Below are 20,487 nucleotides of genomic sequence, written 5' to 3' on the forward strand. Positions count from 1 at the left end.
GTGAACTTATCTGAAGAAACAATTGCAAACAAAAAACAAAAACAAAAAAATGAAAAATCATTCCTAACTAAAGAATAGAAGTGGACAAACTCAAGTTCTACAAACTCAGTGTAGTAAACGCAAAGAGACCCACACCGTTATAATCAAACTATTGAAAGTCAAAAACAGAGAATCTTAAAAGGAACAAGAGAAAAAAAACTTGTCACACACAAGGGAAGTGTATTAAGATTATCTGCAGAATTCTCAGTAGAAACCTTACAGGCCCAAAAGACATGAGATGATAGACAGAGTAATAGGGGAAGGAAGAAAACAAAACAAAAAAAAAAAAACATCAACTAAGAATACTGTATCTAGGAAAACTTTCCTTCAATAATGAGAAAGAAATTAAGACCTCCCGTACCTAGTGATATTGACTAAACAAAAGGTATTTAAGTCAATACAACTGAACTTGCCCTTCAAGAAATCTAAAGGGGGGGGGTCCTTCAAAATGAAACAAAAGGATGCTACAGAGAAATTTAAAGTCATATGAAAGTTAAGTATAAAGTTCACCAATAAAGATGAACATGTTGACAAATACAGAATCCTAATTTTATAATTACGATGTACAAATCCACTTTTAATTCTTGAATAGAATCTATAAGATGAAAATACACAAACTACAAGCCTATGTTAATGAGTACATGATATATAAATATATGAAGATGTACTTTATGTGCAAATGAATTCAGTAAAACTTAAAATGTTTTATAATTGCAATGTTTAGCACAAATACAATCATCTATAAAATTGCATACAAAAAGAAATGTATCAAAAGACATTGGCTGAATGGGGAAAGAAAACAGAATCCAACAATATACTGCACACAAAAGACTTGTTTTTTTCTTTTTATCTAACATATGAGCTGAAAGTGACAAAATAGAGAAATATTTCATGTAAATAATAACCACAAGAGAGCGGGATTACCTATACTAACATCAGATAAAATAGACTTTCAGTCATAACCTGTTGCATGAGAACAAGAAAGATACTATATAATGATTAAAGGGTTAATTTACCAGCCAAATATCACAATGTTAAGTATTTATGCATCTAACACCAGAGCTCCTACATACATGCAGCAAACAGTGACAGAATTGAAGGAAGAAATAAAAAGCTACACTGTTAGGAGACTTCCAATATCTTATTTTCAGTAATGGATTTAACAACTAGAGGATCAATAAGAAAACAAGAGTACTAGAACAACCTTATGGATCAATTAGAACACATATGTACAAAACATGCTACCTAACCCCTATCAAATCTCAATATTTTTTTGCAGAAATCCATCCTTAAATTCATATGAAAAATCAAGGGGAGCTCCGGCCCACAGGCAGCTTCAGGGACCAGGACAGGGCAGCCAGGGACTTCCCCAAGCAGCCCTGCTCCCTCCGGCAGCAGGCGCCTTTCAAGGTTAGCTTCTGGGAGCAGACAGCCCAGTGAGAGCCTTTCTACACACAGCCAGCCACAAGTCCCGGAGCAAGCGGAGAGCTCCAGCCCGCAGGCAGTCTCTGGGACCAGGGCAGGGCAGCCAGAGACTTTTCCAGGCGGCCCTGCTCCCTCCGGCTGCAGGCTCTTTCCATGGGACAATCCAAGATGGCAGACTAGAGGGTGACTGCATCTCCTGTTGCTCCAGAACTCAGGATTCAAGAAGGGGAGGCATTGAGAGACTCGGACTGAAATAGAGCCACAGGGTGAGTCTCCCCCACTGGGTGAAGCTCGGCCCGGGCGGCAGGCCCAGATAGGGGCGAATACTCAGAGCAGGGCAGGGCAGCTAGAGTCTTCCCCAGGTAGCCCTGTTCCCTCCGGCGGTGGGCTCCTCCCACACGGCCAGCTTCTTGGAGCAGGCCCCCCAATGAAAGCCTTTCTGCACAGAACCAGCTCCAAGTCCCTCAGCCAGCAGCGAGCTCCAGCCTGCAGGCAGCTTTAGGGACCAGGGCAGGGCAGCCAGGGACTTCCCCAAGCAGCCCTGCACCCTCCGGCAGCAGGCTCCTTTCATGACCAGCTTCTCAGAGCAAACAGCCCAGTGAGAGCCTTTCTGCATAGAGCCAGCTCCAAACCCTGGAACCAATAGTGGGCTAGGGGCAGCTTTCTTCAGAAACACTGCATTATCAAGTTCCTCCAAGACTTTAGGCTACAGAAGGCTGGGAGGTGATACACTGGAAATCTATAGGGTCACTATAAGCCAAGAGAGGAAATCTGCAATATCTCAGAGTCCCACTGACATCTGACCAATATGAGAAAACAAGGGAAGAAAATGTCCCAAACAAACCTAGATACTATATCAATAAAACCCAATGACAGCACAGCAGAAGAAATGTCAGAAAGGGAGTTCAGAATGTACATAATTAAAACAATAAGGGACGCAAATGAAGAGATGAAAGAGCAAATGCAGGCATTGAAGGAGGAGATGAAAGAGCAAATGCAGGCATTAAATGATCGCACCAATCAACAGTTAAAAGAGCAAATATGGGAAGCAAGAGAACATTTCAATAAAGAGTTATAGATACTGAAAAAAAAAAATCCTTGAAATGAAGGAAACAATAAACCAAGTTAAAAACTCCATAGAAAGCATAACCAATAGGATAGAACACCTGGAAGACAGAACCTCAGACATTAAAGACAAAATATTTAATCTTGAAAACAAAGTTGAACAAACAGAAGATGGTAAGAAATCATGAACAGAATCTACAAGAATTATGGGATATCATGAAAAGGCCAAATTTAAGAATTATTGGGATTGAGGAAGGCTTACAGAAACAAACCAAAGGAATGAACAATCTATTCAATGAAATAATATCAGAAAATTTCCCAAATCTGAAGAATGAAATGGGAAACCAAGTACAAGAGGCTTATCGGACTCCAAATATACAAAATTACAACAGACCCACACCAAGGCACATTATTATGAAAATACCTAACATACAAAATGAAGACAGAATTTTAAAGGCCGCGAGAGAAAAGAATCAAATTACATTCAGGGGGAAACCAATAAGAATATCAGCAGATTTTTCAATCCAGATCCTAAAAGCTAGAAGGGCCTGGAACAACATTTACCAAGCCCTGAAAGAAAATGGATGCCAACCAAGAATCTTATACCCAGCAAAACTTACTTTCAGATTTGACGATGAGATAAGATCCTTCCATGATAAACAAAAGCTAAAAGAATTTACAAAAAGAAAGCCGGCATTACAGAACATTCTCAGCAAAATACTCCATGAAGAAGAGATGAAAAACAACAATGGAAATCAGCAACAGGAGGAACTAGCCTAAAGGAATAGCCAAATAAAGGAGAAACCAAATTATGTCAAAAAACAAAAATGAGTCCAATGACTACGAATACAAATCATATCACAGTAATAAACCCGAATGTTAATGGCCTGAACTCATCAATCAAAAACATAGACTGGCAGATTGGATTAAAAAGAAAAATCCAACAATATGTTGCCTCCAAGAGACTCACCTCATAGAAAGAGATACCCATAGACTAAAGGTGAAAGGATGGGGAAAAACATACCATGCACAGGGACACAGCAAAAAAGCTGGAGTATCCATCCTCATTTCAGATAATGTGGACTTCAAGCCAAAACTAGTCAGAAGGGATAAAGAAGGACATTACATACTGCTTAAGGGAAGCATAAATCAGCAAGACATAACAATCATATATATCTATGCCCCGAACGTTGGCTCATCCATGTACGTCAAACAAATCCTTCTTAATTCCAGAAATCAAATAGACCACCACACAATAATACTAGGCGATTTTAACACATCTCTCTCACCACTGGATAAATCCTCCAAACAACAATTGAATAAAGAAACCATAGATCTCAATAACACAATCAACAATTCAGACTTAATGGACATATATAGAATATACCATCCAACAAAGAACGACTACACAGCAGCACATGGATCCTTCTCTAAAATAGACCATATTTTATGCCACAAAGCTACTGTTAGCAAATACAAGAAGATAGAGATACTACCTTGTATTCTATGATATCATAATGGATTGAAATTAGAAATAAATGACAATAAAAAACAGAAACTTCTCCAATTTAACTGGAGATTAAATAATATGCTATTATATGATGAATGGATAACAGAAGACATCAGGAAGGAAATAAAAAAATTCTTAGAAGTAAACGAGAACAAAGACACATCATATCAAAATCTCTGGGACACTATGAAAGCAGTACTTAGAGGAAGATTTATTTCATGGGGTGCATTCAACAAAAGAGGTAGAAATCAACAATAAATGAATTAACACTACAGCTCAAAGCCCTAGAAAAAGAAGAGCAGACCAACACCAAAAGTAGTAGAAGACAGGAAATAGTTAAAATCAGAGCCGAAATCAATGAAATTGAAACAAAAGAAACAATCGGAAAAATTAACAAAAAATAGTTGGTTCTTTGAAAAAATAAACAAAATTAATAAACCCTTAGCCACACTAAACAAAGAGAAAGAGGGAGAAAACTCAAATTACTAAAATTTGGAATGAACAAGGAAATATCACAACAGACACAAGTGAAATACAAAACATAATTAGAAGCTATTTTGAAAACCTATACTCCAACAAAACAGAAAACCTCGAAGACATCAACAAGTTTCTAGAGACATTTGCATTACCTAAACTGAACGAGGAGGATATACACAACTTAAATAAATCAATTTCAAGCAATGAAATAGAAGAGGTCATCAGAAGCCTACCAACAAAGAAAAGTCCAGGACCAGATGGGTTCTCAGCCGAGTTCTACAAAACCTTTGAAGAACAGCTCATTCCAATACTCCTCAAACTATTCCATGAAATAGAAGAGGAGGGAACCCTCCCAAACTCATTCTATGAAGCCAATATCACCCTGATACCTAAACCAGACAGAGACACATCGAGGAAAGAAAATTTCAGACCAATATCCTTAATGAACATCGACGCAAAAATTCTCAACAAAATTTTAGCAAATCACATACAAAAATATATTAAAAAGATAGTGCACCACGATCAAGTGGGTTTTATCCCAGGGATGCAAGGTTGGTTCAACATCCAGAAATCAATAAATGTCATTCACCATATCAACAGGCTTAAAGTTAAGAATCACATGATTATTGCGATAGATGCAGAAAAAGCATTTGATAAAATACAGCATCCCTTCGTGCTCAAAACACTAGAAAAAATTGGGGTAGTGGGGAACATTCCTTAACATTGTAAAGGCCATCTACGCTAAGCCCACGGCCAACATCATTCTAAATGGTGAAAAACTGAAAGCATTCCCCCTAAAAACTGGAACAAGGCAGGGATGCCCTCTTTCACCACTTCTATTCAACATCGTCCTTGAAACTCAAGCCAGAGCAATTAGACAGACCAAAGAAATTAAAGGGATACAAATTGGAAAAGAAGAACTCAAACTATCCCTGTTCGCTGATGACATGATTATATATTTAGAGGAACCTGGAAATTCCACCAGAAAACTCTTAGAACTCATAAGTGAATTCAGTAAAGTAGCAGGTTACAAGATCAATGTTCATAAATCCAACGCATTTTTATACATAAGTGATGAATCTTCAGAAAGAGAAATTAGGAAAACTACCCCATTCACAATAGCCTTGGAAAAAATAAAATACTTGGGAATCAATCTCACAAAAGAGGTGAAAGACCTCTACAATGAGAACTACAGAACACTAAAGAAAGAAATTAAAGAAAACCTTAGAAGATGGAAAGATCTCCCGTGTTCTTGGATAGGCAGAATTAATATTGTCAAAATGGCCATACTACCTAAAGTGCTATACAGATTCAATGCAACTCCAATTAAAATCCCAATGATGTACCTTACAGAAATAGAGCAAGCAATTATGAAATTCATCTGGAAGAATAAAAAAACCAGAATAGCTAAAACAATCCTCAGTAGAAAGAGCAAAGCAGGGGGTATCGCAATACCAGATCTTCAACTGTATTACAAAGCAATAGTAACAAAAACGGCATGGTATTGGTACCAAAATAGACAGGTGGATCAATGGTACAGAATAGAGAACATGGACACAAACCCAAATAAATACAATTTTCTCATACTAGACAAAGGGGCCAAAAATATGCAATGGAGAAAAGATAGCCTCTTCAACAAATGGTGCTGGGAAAACTGGAAATCCATATGCAACAGAATGAAATTAAATCCCTATGTCTCACCCTGCACAAAACTCAACTCAAAATGGATCAAGGACCTCGGAATCAGACCAGAGACCCTGCATCTTATAGAAGAAAAAGTAGGTCCAAATCTTCAACTCGTTGGCTTAGGATCAGACTTCCTTAACAGGACTCCCATAGCACAAGAAATAAAAGCAAGAATCAATAACTGGGATAGATTCAAACTAAAAAGCTTTCTCTCAGCAAAGGAAACTATCAGTAATGTGAAGAGAGAGCCTATAGAGTGGGAGAATATCTTTGCCACTCATATTTCAGATAGAGTGCTAATTTCCAGAATCTATAAAGAACTCAAAAAACTCTACACCAAGAATACAAATAATCCAATCGACAAATGGGCTAAGGAAATGAACACGCAGAAGAAGATGTACAAGCAATCAACAAACATATGAAAAAATGTTCAACATCTCTAGTAATAAGAGAAATGCCAATCAAAACTACCCTAAGATTCCATCTCACCCCAATTAGAATGGCGATTATCAAGAACATAAGCAACAACAGGTGTTGGAGAGGATGTGGGGAAAAAGGTACACTCATACATTGCTGGTGGGGTTGCAAATTAGTGCAGCCACTCTGGAAAGCAGTGTGGAGATTCCTTAGAAAGCTTGGAATGGAACCACCATTTGACCCAGCTATCCCACTCCTTGGCCTATACCCAAAGGACTTAAAATCAGCATACTACATAGATACAGCCACATCAATGTTCATTGCTGCTCAATTCACCATAGCCAGATTGTGGAACCAACCTAGATGCCCTTCAGTTGATGAATGGATAAAGATACTGTGGCATATATATATAATGGAATATTACTCAGCCATGAAGAATGATAAAATTATGGCAGTTGTAGGCAAATGGATGAAATTGGAGAATATCATGCTAAGTGAGATAAGCCAATCTCAAAAAACTAAAGGACGAATGATCTCGCTGATAAGCGAATGAGGACATACAATGGGGGGTGGGAGGGGTTAGTTTTAGGGTTAGGGTTTGGTTTAGGGTTAGGGATAAGGAGGATGGTAAGAATGGAGGAATGAAGGACTGTATAGAGGGAAAAGAGGGGTGGGAGGGGTGGGGGGAAGGGAAAAAAATAGAATGAATCAAACAACATTACCCTATGTAAATTTATGATTACACAAATTGTATGCCTTGACTCCATGGACAAATGGAGAAACAACATGTATCCCATTTGTTTCCAATAAAAAAAAAGAAAAAAGAAAAAAGAAATCAAGGAACCTCCAAAAGACAAAGCAATCTTGAAAAAGAATAAGGTTGGAGAACACATGCTTCCTAATTTCAAAATTTACTAAAAGCTACAGTAATCAAAACAGTGTGGCATTGGAAAGACATATAGAACTATGGAAGAAAATAAGAGAGCCTGGAAATAAACCTCCGTGTACATACATAAATGATTTTTGACAAGGGTTTGGGGATAGTCAGCTTTGTTGCTGTGACCAAAATGTCTGAGAAGAACAACTACAGGAGGAAAAGTGTATTTGGGGTTTACAGTTTCAGAGGAAAGCTGCTCACCTCATGATAGCCAGGAAACAGAGAGGGAGAATAAGGAATCAGGGATAAAATATAAACCTGAAGTTTTACCCCTAGTGACCTAGATTCCTTTAGCGATGTCCATATGCCTACAGTTAACCACCAAGTTCATTCAAATTATTAATCCATCAAATGGATTAACCCACTGATTAGGGTACAGCTCTCTTAATCTATTTCACCTCTGAACATTCCTACAATAATGGCAGCTTTGGGGGAATACCTCATATCCAAACCATAATAGGCACTAAGATAATTTGATGGGGAAAAGAGTCCTTTCAACAGATGGTGCTGGGAAAATGGATGTCCACATGCAAAAGAATGACGTTGTCTTCCTTCTTGACACCATATACAAAAATTAAAAGGTATTAAAGACCTGTACATAAGATCTAAAACTAGAAACCTCTTAACACGTGGGGATAACCTCCACAACACTGAATTTAACAATTACTCAACAGGTAAGACACCAAGAAGCACAGGTAACAAGAAATACTGGATAATTTGGATCCCTAGCAACACAAACAAACCAACCTGAATTTCATTAATTTTTTTTTTTAAATCTGCCCATCAAAAGACACCATCAGCTGAGTAAAAACAGCCATTATAATGTGTGTGAAGTAGCCAGGTGTGGTGGCACATGCTTGTAATCTCAGGGGCTGATGCAGGAGGATCCAGAGTTTAAAGTCCGTCTCAGCAACTTAGTGAGGCCCTAAGCAACTCAACGAGACTCTGGGGTGGTGGGGGAGACTGGGGGTGTGACTCAATAGTTTAATGCCCCTAGCTTCAATCCCCTGTTTTACCAAAAGGAAAAAACAAACAGAATACAAAAGCATTGGCAAGGATGTGGAGAAACTGGAACATTTGTGCATTGCTGGTGAGAATGCAAAATGGTATAGCCTCTGTGGAAAATGGAATGGTAGTTCCTTAAAAAATTAAACATCAAACTACTATATGATCTAATAATTCCATATCTGTTACATACCCAAAAGAATTGAAAACAGGAACTTAAACTTATTTGTACAGCAATGCATAACAGTATTATTCACAATACCTAAAAGATAAAAACAACCCAATGTCCATCAGCATTTAAAGAGATAGATGCACCATGGCATGTATACACAATTAAATATTATTAAGCCCTAAAAAGAGAATGCAATTTTGATACTTAATATAAATGGATGAACCTTGAAGATATTATGCTAAGTGAAATAAACCAGATTCAAAGAGACAAACATGGCATGACTCCACTCATGAAATACCTGGTTTCATGTGTTTATTGACATTTGGAAGAAATGTCTGTTCAGAATAGTCTTTTTTTTTTAAGAGACAGAAAGTCTCCAAAGGGCCAGGAGAGTTAAGCCTGACCCAAGGGGAGTGATACAGGTAGGATATGAGGTATGTGTACATACATACACCTATATCCTCAATATTTACATACTGACAATTCCATTAATAAAGAGCATCCTGAAGCATAAGTGTGTAACTTCTAAAGTGATTGACAGAGTAGTGATTTTTCACTAACATTCTTCTATCATAAATTAATTACTTATAGGGCAGTATCTTCAAGTATTGGTTGAAATACAGTAAATGATAAATTATTTTTATGCTTATCCTTTCCTTCAAATGATTTTTTTAAATATGTTAAAATATGTCAACATACTCCCTTAAGTAGGTGACTTGGGTGAACCGCTAGGTAAAAAACTTTTTTACACAGCCATAATATAATCATTCTTTATAAATACTGAATTTATCTTAGTATTTATGTCCTGTTAGGTCAGAATTTGGGCGACTATATGACAGAGAGCAGAGCAACTGAGACAAAGGGTAGTGCCACACCACAACCAGGCAGGAAAACTCCACTGAATCTTACCTGCACCTATCACTCAGCAGGACACCCACCCATTCAGGCCTATAAAGACCCTGGGCAGCTGGAGCCACGTGCGATTTTCTCCAGCTCCTTACCCTGACCTGTACCCCGGGGTGGGGGGGATTTTGCCTGAGACCCAAATTCCAATAAAGCTTGCTTTGGCCGCTTTCTGTCCGATTTTATTTGGCCACTAGCCGTGTCCCCAAGCTTACACTATCTCCTTCCCCAAAAAGTTAGGGCAATTCATAAATATTATATTTATATATTATATTATCATTAATTCATAAATATTATATATAATATAGAAAATATACATAAAGTAAAAGTAAATTAGAAGTTGCAGAGTAAGAGATAGCTCTGGTAAGATACTAGATACAAGTTAAAACTGAGTTTAATTGTGAATTTGAGGAGGCATAGCAAAAAAGGAAATAGATTTACTTTGGAAGGCTTCATGATGTAACCTAATAAGGATTTACATGCAAACTATCTCAGTTTCAGTTTCAGTTTTGTTTATGACTTCCTTACTGCTACACACCTCTATACCTATTCATAATCTAAGTATAATCTTTAAAAATAATATCACATGATTGTTATGTCAAATTAGGTAATGGCAAAGCATTTTATAAACTCCAAAAACATGGTTCACTATATTTGTTCTTTTTTACTAAAGTATTCAAATAATAAATTTATCTGAGGAAATGTTTTTCTAGCACATTCATACTCAACAATGTTTATGCCAGAAAACTGAAAAACTAAACAGGTTTTTATGTAGGGTTTTGAAAAAGACAGTTCCTATTCACAGAGAGGCTTCTTATGATACCTCTTCTATGTAAGCTTAAGATATTATACTAAATCATAATCCACTGAAGGCATTTCTGTGGAGGATGAAATGACATGTTCTAAATACATTCCTTTCTGATAGTTAACACAGAAGTTAGGAAGTTAGATAGTTAGCTTATCTATTAACCTGTCTCTCTTAAGTACTTGAAGCCTCAAACTAACCTTTGGCAAATGCTAGACAATAGTCAGTTTGAAAATGCATTTCCTACAAATGACCAAAGTACTAAAACTCAGCAACATTAACCAAAAAAAGTCTCATTATGATATCAAATATGCAAGAGGCAGAATTAATGTTTAATAGTGAAACTTGAATTACTGGTCAGCTTACTCAGGAAAGGATCTACTGCCACATGATGGGTTTTTGGCATGAATGTAATCCAGGGCCTTAAGTGACAAAACTAGGGAGTCAGAGGAGCTAATCATAAAGAAGCCTGTAAAACCCAGGCTTTTAACTTTGTAGTATGTTAAAAAGAAAAAAACTGCAGTGGAAAAAGCACTGCAAAGAGAAATAAGAAATTCTAATCCCAGCTTTACCACTAAGTAAGTGACTGGACAAAGCACTTCACCCACATGAGCATCAGTTTGCTTACCTATAAAATGAAAGGATTTCAGATTGAGTTTTCAGGTTTCTTCTGTCTCTAAAATATTCATCCTCTGGAATTTAATTATTGTTATATCTGAAACTTGAGAAGAGACATTAGTAACAGAGGAAACCTAGTGCAAAACAAAGGCATAACTTATATCAAAGAAAAAAATCTGTATTAAGTGAGCAACAGGTCAAAATCCAGTTTTTAGCAAAGCAAACCTTAACATGTCTTGAATTTGCTTAAGAAAGTCTATATACATTTAAAAGAAAGTGACCTGGTATCACCCAACATTAGGTAACAGCAGTAGGGTGTGTCTTAGAAAGTGCGCTTAACTATATGTAGAAATCAAATGAGGAACTGGGGAATACCCTTTTGTTGTGTAAATTACTACAGGAATTAACTTGTACCTTCATTCAGTCAAGGGTGAGCATAATTTCAGCACATAATAAAATGAAGATCAACCTCCTCTAGAACTACAACTTCCTATTACCAAACAAAATCATCTTTTCCCAAACTAGGAAAGAAACAAAGCAAAACTACCAGTTCTACACTGTTTATCAAAGGATGGAATTTCATAAGCTTTGATTTGGTTCAATAATTTTATTTCTACAGTTCTATAACAAGGAAATAATCCTATAATCCAGAAAATAATTAATGTCTAGGCATATCCATCATAGGGTTTCTTAATAAAAAAAAAAAAAGAAGCAATTAGAAATGACAAAAATTTCACCAAAAAAAGAAATCATTAAAGTTGTAATATTTGATGGAATAAAATTCAATCATTAGAAACAAAGACTGTGGGAACACTAAAAAGTGTTCAGAGAGAAGCCAAAGTGTTCAAAGAAAACAAAAGATATGGAATCATATACAAAATTTTAGCTAGGCTTAAAATAAGTAAAGTGTAGAAAAAAGATAACTGGAAGGAAATAATGTTAACCATATTTTATGTGATTGGTGAGACAGCTAAATTTTTGTACTTCTCTGTTTTCCAAATTTGATTTAATTCATATGCTTTACTTTTAATGATTAAACAACTGAATATAAAACACTTTTTCACTAATTTTCAAAATATCCCTCTAAGGTAGAGTACAAGTCAAGGTTATTTAGCATGGTACAGCCTATCATGGAAACCTTGGAAATGCCTTAAAAGTCTTTTCAGTGGATTTTAAAGAAAACGTTTATGGCTTTTTAAAAAAAGTCCTGTGATCACCGGAAAGGAAGAAGGGAGGAAAGACAGAAGGGAAGAAGGTAGCAGGGAAGAAAAGGGGAAAATAGCTAAACCACATGACACTTTATGTGAAACCTGGTCTTTCAGCTAGAAGTATTTACAGATACTAGGAAAATAAAATAATTTACCTTGGATCTCTGCCAGTTGAGCAAAACCTAACTACAGGTTCCTCACTGACCATTCTAATGGTATAGAAATTAGACTTTAGTATGGCAGTTTATAGGCCAAGAGTTGGAGCTTGTCTTTAAAATGACTGTGCTTTTAATGTTTTGTTTTTAAATTGAAAGCTACCTAAAACCACTGAACTTGCCAGCACACACACAGAAGCCTGGGGCAGTATTAAATTACTCACTCTTCTTATTACCTGTTTTTCCCGGGTTTTTTTTTTTTTTTTTTTTTTTTTTTTTGGCGGAGGGGGGGGTTTGTGGGGGGGTGGTATGTGTACCTTAGCTTCTAGAGAGCTCACACACACCACCCCCCCCACACACACACACAGTTCCCCTACTTTCCGCTCCATACCCCTTTTCCTTGAGATGTGATTATGTAAAATAGTATGAATGCAGACTTTTTATGAAGGCTTCTTAGTAAAAAGAATTTTAAAGATAAAACTTAAGGAATATCTTTTTTTTTTAAATGGTGCAAGGAATCAAACCCATATATGTTAGGCATGCACTCTCTCTCTGGGCCACACCCCCAGCCTTATATTATTTTAAATATCTCAATGCAATAAAAAAATTATTTTTAGATAAATTATTTTCACCCATACTTTAAGAAAAATATGTCTAATTAGGACATGAGTGCCAGCTGTTATCCCTGCTCTCTTCACCTTTCACCTTTATCATTTTAACTGCAAACAGGCTAACTACAAATTTTCAAACAAAATGTTCCTACTGTATTATTTTTCAAATGGTACTACTCTTCAGTTTTGCCTTCAAACATACTCTAGTTTCGTTATAAAATCTTGTTTTTCTATACCTGATGATGTTAATGTTGGTATGGGGGAGATATGAAACATGGAAAGAATAACAAATGGGAAATAAATGAAGTTCTTGTTAATATTTCTTATACCTTCATAACATGTTATAAAAGGCTTATGACACTATATAATCTTTTCTATTTAATTCCTTACCTCAGGAGTCACTAACAAATATTCAGTAAAAAAAATCAAATTTAATACATGCATTTTATTTAGAACCTTTTAGAATACATAGTATTTTAAAATCAAATAAGGCAGAATCATGATAAACTGCAGTTTACCATTTTTTGTTGGAGTACTCAGATGCTTCCAAATTTCAACTATCATCTTGTCCTTCCTTCTTTGCCTTTTTATGCTTCATACATTTCTTGATTAGTTTTATGAATATTATATAAGAATTTTAATAATTGAGTAAGATAAATATAAAGTTATCTTATTTACATATGTACAGTATGTTTCAAATAATTTTATTTCACTCTTTTTAAATGTTTGAAAATAGTAAAGATTTAAATGTTCAGTCAATATTTTGGTTCTGCTTAAACATGATTTTATTTTAACTTAATTATTTTTATTTATTTATTCGCAGGACATTGGAGATGGTGGTTCTCTCAGAATGGTTCATTTTGGTCTGGTGTAAAAAATGAACTTTTTTTTTTAATTTCAAAAAGGAACCAGTCTTTTTCACATCTAACTTTTTCATGGCCTGATTCAATTAAAATCTCCCTGTATGATTTTTTAAAAAAGGAAATATGGTATATGTAACATAGCATAGTAATAGCAAAGTGATCCTAAATAAATGTTCTTAAATACTTTATTTTTAGTAATATACAAATTTTAAAAATGTCTTAAGTTGTACATTATTAGGTGCTTCAAAAGCAGAATATTTAAACCTTGTTCTCTTTAGTATTTTAAAAATTTTGTCCTCTGTTGTTACCTATATCACTAATTTATATTACATATAAAATATTTATTAAGTAAAAATTTCAGCCCAAACCCATTAGTAGTAGACATTTCCCCTGGATCTTTTGAATTACTGCTATGACGTACTGACTGCCTGTGAAACTCAGATATATTGTCTCCCTCTGGAGCAAAGAGCAGGCATGCTCACTACCCTGTTATAAAAGATTTGCACTCCTTAAGTTCAAGGTTCTTTCTCCTTTAAACAGCCCACAGTGTGCTGTTGTAATCTGGCCCTTTTCACATTGCTGTGAATGTGGGAATAGGACTCAGGAAATCAAGGCAAAAATAAATAAATTTAAAATGCTGATACTCTGGCTATTATGATTAATAAAGTGTCCTTTGTTTCTAATGCCAGGAGTCTTGTGCCATTTACCAGCAGACATGAAACAATAGTTCCATAAATTATTAGTTTGCAAGTAAGATAAAATTTCAGACACACACAGTTCTTGATACCCATCATTAGCATATAAAATATTTTCAAATTGTAGATATCTGTAATAATAAACATCTTGAAATACTGTGCATGAATTATAAAACAATCTTTTTAAAAGTCACACTGAAGGCTCTTATACTTCAGAGTTTTCTTCCTACTTTCTATTCATCTATCAGGGGGACATGACAAAGGAGGTGAAACTCATTTTTCAATTTAAAACTGCTCTAAAAAATTTTAGGGTAATTTTTAATGTTGTGAGTGTAATGAAGAAAGCTGCTCCCCTGCCCTTTCTGTTGCAGCCATTTTCTTCCACAGGAAAAAGATGGCAAATACTGTTGGTACACTTGTCTGATATCTTGTTTTTTTTTATTAGAGTCAACATGTATGGGATTACTCAAATGTGTTTGTTAGAGACATCTGATTAATTTATAAAGCTATCCTATGGAGTAACATATTTAAAAACATTATTCTTTGAATAGTAATTTTGTTCATATTTTTCAGGTATACAAGCCTTTAAAGCAGAAAGTTTATCAAGCTGCTATTCTCCAAATTAAACTTGTCTGTAATGGTAATTTTAAACTCATCATTTAATGTTCTGTTATAGGACCTGTCATCAATAGGGGTATATGTAAAATTTGTTACACTGAGATAAAAGAAATTTAAATGTAAATGTATTTCTAAAACTTAGTGAGACTGATTTGTTTAAAGATTAATATTGTGAAACATGAAAGCATTTTGCCACTTTGCCACATAAAAGGAAAGTTAAAAGCTCTCTCAGCCTTTCTTTGATTCATATTTTAGATATAATGTTAAATTGTGTTAACTAATGTTCATATAGACTCAGGAGTCAATATATGTAAACTTCTTAAAATGACATTTAAGAAAGAGTGTAATGCACAGTAGCAAAAATGGGACAACAGTGACTGAGATTGGGGTCTCTGATCTCATGACTGTGGCATGCCTGGTGCAAGATGCCTAATTGCTGTGGCAGTACATTAATCTCAGGCACACAGCTCTTGGGAAGGAAAGAAACCAGTGTTTCATCAGCTCCCTTCTCTGGTTCCTGCCCACCTTACAGTACTTGAGTACCTGAGATAAAGCTGTGCCTCACAACCCTGCTGCACATTAGAATGACTCCAAAGTAAGCCAGACTTTAACTCATTTAAAGTTGTGTTCAAAAGTTTGATGTTTGAGATTACTGTGATCTCAAACAGGGAATATAATGAATAACTCAGCCAAAATTCAAGATAGCTACCACCATAGCACAAACTGAATGTTTTACTGTTGGTAATTCCTTTTTGTATTTTCCTTGTAAACTCTAATTGTTGCCTAATCAATATTTTGCAGAAGTACTGCTTCAGGAGCGAACACCATAAATTAACTCAGAATAGTAGGCCATCACCTATAGGACAGATAAATTAGATAAAAGGGGGTAAATAACTGTAAAGTTATAGACATCGAAGTTAAAGCCCAGTACTCTTACTTTATGACTGGTGAGACTGGCTTGCTTGATTGTTAAGATCAAACTTAGAGATTGAGATTAAATACAGAGGTCAAGAAAAGTCCATATTTGGGTCTTGCCTTCAAAGTCAGCCTAAACCCAGGGAACAAGAGGACTTTAAAGAGCTTTGCAACTCTGGGTGGGTCACACAACCTCCTAATCAAGGAGATTGATGAGGCCACTAGAGAATAAAAAGCCACTCAATACACCTGCTGCAGAGGAGGGTCATAGAAAAAGTGAGACACCCCTAATGCTTCCAAGGGAAGCAACCTCATTGAGGAGACCCTGTCTAACCAATGGCACTAATGGAGCTAAGAAGCTGCTCTTAAGTTCTCTATGAGTGACCCCTGTGGGAACTCAGCTGACTCTTTAACAGACAGGAACAGGTCACTTTGATCAGCTTGATCTTAAACACCTAGCAAAACAGTTAAAACCAAAATGTAGCCATTCTTGGGCATTTAAAAGAAATAATAGTTAAATGTAACTGAAGATGTACACTTGTGTTAGCCTACTAGAATAAAGACTAAAAGCTACAAAAGAGAGATTCTTAGGCAAATGTACCTGATAACTTTCAAGAGAAACTGCCAGAGTCAGAAGTTTTAGTCAGTTTAAGGCCTACAGACACAGGTAGGCTTAATCTACATTTGCTAGTAACAGAAGTATAGAGATCTCTACTAAATGTTGTGTTTACATTCCTGATAACCTGGACAATGTTAAAGTTCCCAAATAAAGGCCTTATCCTCTCCAGCCTTTGCTAGGCCTTGTTATGGGAACAACTTCTCAGTTCTTCCACCCTCTGGTGAGGAATTACTGACTTCTGTCATCTTTATGATATGCATTGGCATGTTCCAGATTCTGCAACATTTATATTGTATCAATCTCATTTCAGTACTCATGTCTTTTTGTTCTTCTCTCATAGAAGCACCCATCCCCAGATGCCTTTACAACCTGCTCTTCCCCAACCAAACTTCTACCATGAACCCCTTGACTAATCCGATTTCTAAAAAGGGAACACCAAACTGCTTGACCCACGCTGCCCTCTTCCAGCTCGAAGAAGCCAGATTGGTTATCACCCCCTTTCCCTATACCAGTGAAGGAGTTTCTAAAATTATAGGGGTGAATGAAGACAGAATTGGGGACAGGCAGTTAGTGTAGAAATAGGGATCAGTCAAATCGAGGAAATGAAGTCCTTGAAAACCATCTGCCTTTGGAAGTCTGGAAGGACAATGGACTTTTTACATCTCACCTGCAAAACCAGCCCCAGTCACTTAGGCAGGAAGGAGAGAGACAGCTTCAGAAAGAACTGGAGAACAAAAGATTTTCTTATAAAAACAGAAACGGAGGAATGTAATGTATAAAGATGCTCCCCTGCCCTTTCCATTGCAGCCATTTTCCCCACCTCCCCAACCACTTCTCAGTCTGTGAACATCCTAGCTAGCTATTGATTCATCAGTCAGCTTGCAAGTATCCTTCTCCGTTATTGGTCACCTATTAGCCCGGTGAAATTCAATCGCCATCTTTTCTCTCTTGCTTTTCTCTCCCCCTGACTTGCTTTCTTTCACCTCCTCACTTTCTACTCTCTCTAGCATGCACCCTTTCTCTTTCCTTTCTCTTTTCCTCTCATTTTCTCTCTTACCCTGCAGGCAGACACTTTGTTTGCTTAATAAATTGCCTTATGTGATTTCCTGTGTCCAGCATGGTTTCCATGGGATCCCTTACAGTGAGCTACACTAAAAAGAGATAAAGTGGCCAGACATGGGGGTATGCACATGTCATCTCAGCTATTGGGGAGGCTGAGGAAGCACATTCACTTCAGACCTGGAGTTCATGACCAACATAGTTAATGTAATGAGACCCCCATCTTGAAACAATATAAACAAACAAAAAAGATGCAGTTATCAGCAAATTTTAATTTCCCATCCTTTTTTACCACAGATAATTGTTGGGGGCTGTGCCATGTTGGCGGCGCCGGGATGGCGCCTGATCACATCGGCAGCTAGGAGGTTAATTGACATAAGCACACTCAGGTGATTTTATCGTCCACGCACACAATGTATGTGCATGTGTTCTCGAGCACTAATTGCCTGCTCCGATCGTCTCACCTAATCTTTGCGTAAGAGGCGTGGCCCTGCTCTCCGCCTCCTGGAGGTGATATAAGCGTAGGCGGAGCGAGACAGAGACACAGCAGCCGTTAGCAGAAAAGCAGTAGAAGACGACTCACGCACGGAAGCAGCTAGACACACGCGCGGCAGCAGCCAGAGGGAAAAACACGCGGCAGTAGCTAGTAGGGAAAAGTAGTGGCAGCAGCCAGAAGAAAAAACACAGCAGCTAGTAGGGACATACGCAACAGCAGTCAGAAGAAAGGAAAAACGCGCGGCAGCAGTGAGTAGGGGCAGTGGCGGAAGGCAGATCGCAGAACAGAGAACTGAGATGCATCACTAAAACACCTTAGGTAGACGTACCCTTAGTTCACAGGATGCAGGACACACCAGTAAGCAGCAGACCTTAAGTGAGGCGTAGCAAGTCTCCCTTCCTCTAAGCAAAGCCTGTCCTTCTCTCAAGGTCTCTCTTAAGCAAAGTTTCTTTCTCTCTGATAAGCAAAGTCTCTCTCTCCTCTCAAAGCAAGTAAACCTCATTTCCTCTATCCTCTATAAACAAGCAAGAAAGCAGTGCACTAAAGAGAAAGAAGTGCCTCAGTTTCCACTCCACCACCCATAAGACCCGTGCAAGTTGTTGCTGCAAGTGGTGACAAATATCCACGGATTTTGGAACCGCAAAGAGCCAGCGACAGATAATCAAGTTAATTCTTTAAGAAAAATTATATTTAAAAAAATATAATTTTTAAACAATTATATTTTAAAAATATAATTTTGCCAAGAATACATTTTCTCCAGACTTTATACTAAATTCATTAATCTAAAAAACTGCATTTCTTGATCTACCATATGCTTTTGCTCATGTGACCACTGTGGGAGGGTGGTAGAAAAGTTCAGTACTGTTTCTAGGTTCTATGTGAGGAGACCACAGCCTATGCTAATGAGATATTAAAGAAAATATGGTTATGAATACATCTATGTTTTTCTATGTAATGATGATATTATAAAATAAATGTTTGCCAGTTCTCTAAGTGAAAACTAAGAAACCCTTTTTTTCCTTAAGTTCCCCATTTTTCCAACTTTATATACCTCTGAAAAATGGACTCAAATATACAGAAAACCAAGTGTAGATAGTAAACAAGAATATATTATGAATTAGAGCTTTCATAATATCCATGCAAATACTGTATTTTCTACATGCTATAAATCTGGAGATGTTTATTAAACATTCCAATAAGCTGATATTCCTGCTTTGCTAGAGCCCAGAAGAATTATGAATGGGCTACTATAGCTCTAAAGAGAAAATTTCTCAGAAAAAATTTCTACATAATTCACATTAACTAGGACATTATGCCTTATTACTTGAATTGTGTTTGGAATGCCAATATCTAGTGTTTGGGGTCCAGCAAAAGGCCAAAAGCCAAAATTGAGATCTTCTACTTTCTTCTTACTGAGTATATCAATGTTACTGAAGGAGCTAAAATTATACTACTCTGGAATATTAACAAAGTTAAAAAAAAAACACTTGAAAAATGGTGCAAGATCACTGATATTCGTGCTGATTCTTTAAGGCAAGTGATGAAATTCCCATATAAAAGATGCAACATTCTTATCATCAAGACCAGAAAGTTGAGGTTCAAAGGAATTCTGTACAAAAAAAAAGGCGTTCTACTAACCCTTATCAAATGGCTACTTCTCTACCCAGTTCACTACCTGACCCAAGTCCTTTGCATTACCACATTTTTTCCAACTTCTTTGTTCAAGTAATTAATGTTAGATGCTTCTTTAGGTTTGCATTTTCTTATAAGGCCTCTGGTACCACATAAAACTTGCATTAAATAAATATTGTGCTTTTCTCCGTTAATCTACTTGTGTCAATTTGTTTATTGGCATGGGGATTAAAACCAAGGCACTTTACCACTGAGTTACATCCCCAACCCTTTTCTCATGTTTTATTTTGAGGCAGGGTCCCACTAAGTTGCTTACGGTCTCTGTAAATTGTTGAGGCTAGACTTGAACTTGTTTGCAATCCTTCTGTCTCAGCCTCCCAGAGTTGCTGGGATTAAAGGTGTGTGTTATTATGTCCTGCTGTCAGTTAAGTTCTTGGGTCCAGCTAGAACCCAAAGAGGATGGAGTACTGTTTTGCCATTCCCACATTAGTAAAGACTAAGATAATTAAATTTACAACTAAAGTTCTATTCTATACATTTAGAACAGACTTAAGAAC

The 20,487-nt window shown here is 36.6% G+C and overlaps 1 protein-coding gene across 6 annotated transcripts in view; it reads left to right on the forward strand.

Moving 5' to 3' along the window:
• WDPCP (WD repeat containing planar cell polarity effector) overlaps window positions 1-14,090 on the forward strand; it is a 390,926-nt gene extending 376,836 nt beyond the window's left edge. For all 6 annotated transcript variants that reach the window (XM_079109698.1, XM_079109695.1, XM_079109697.1 and 3 more), the window contains one exon: window positions 13,857-14,090. In XM_079109698.1, coding sequence (XP_078965824.1) covers window positions 13,857-14,032 — 176 coding nt within the window. In that variant the 3' untranslated portion in view covers window positions 14,033-14,090. The remainder of the gene's footprint in view (window positions 1-13,856) is intronic.
• Window positions 14,091-20,487: the final 6,397 nt, after the last annotated feature.

Source organism: Sciurus vulgaris (assembly GCF_902686455.1).
Source record: "Sciurus vulgaris genome assembly, chromosome: 14".
NCBI lineage: Eukaryota > Metazoa > Chordata > Mammalia > Rodentia > Sciuridae > Sciurus > Sciurus vulgaris.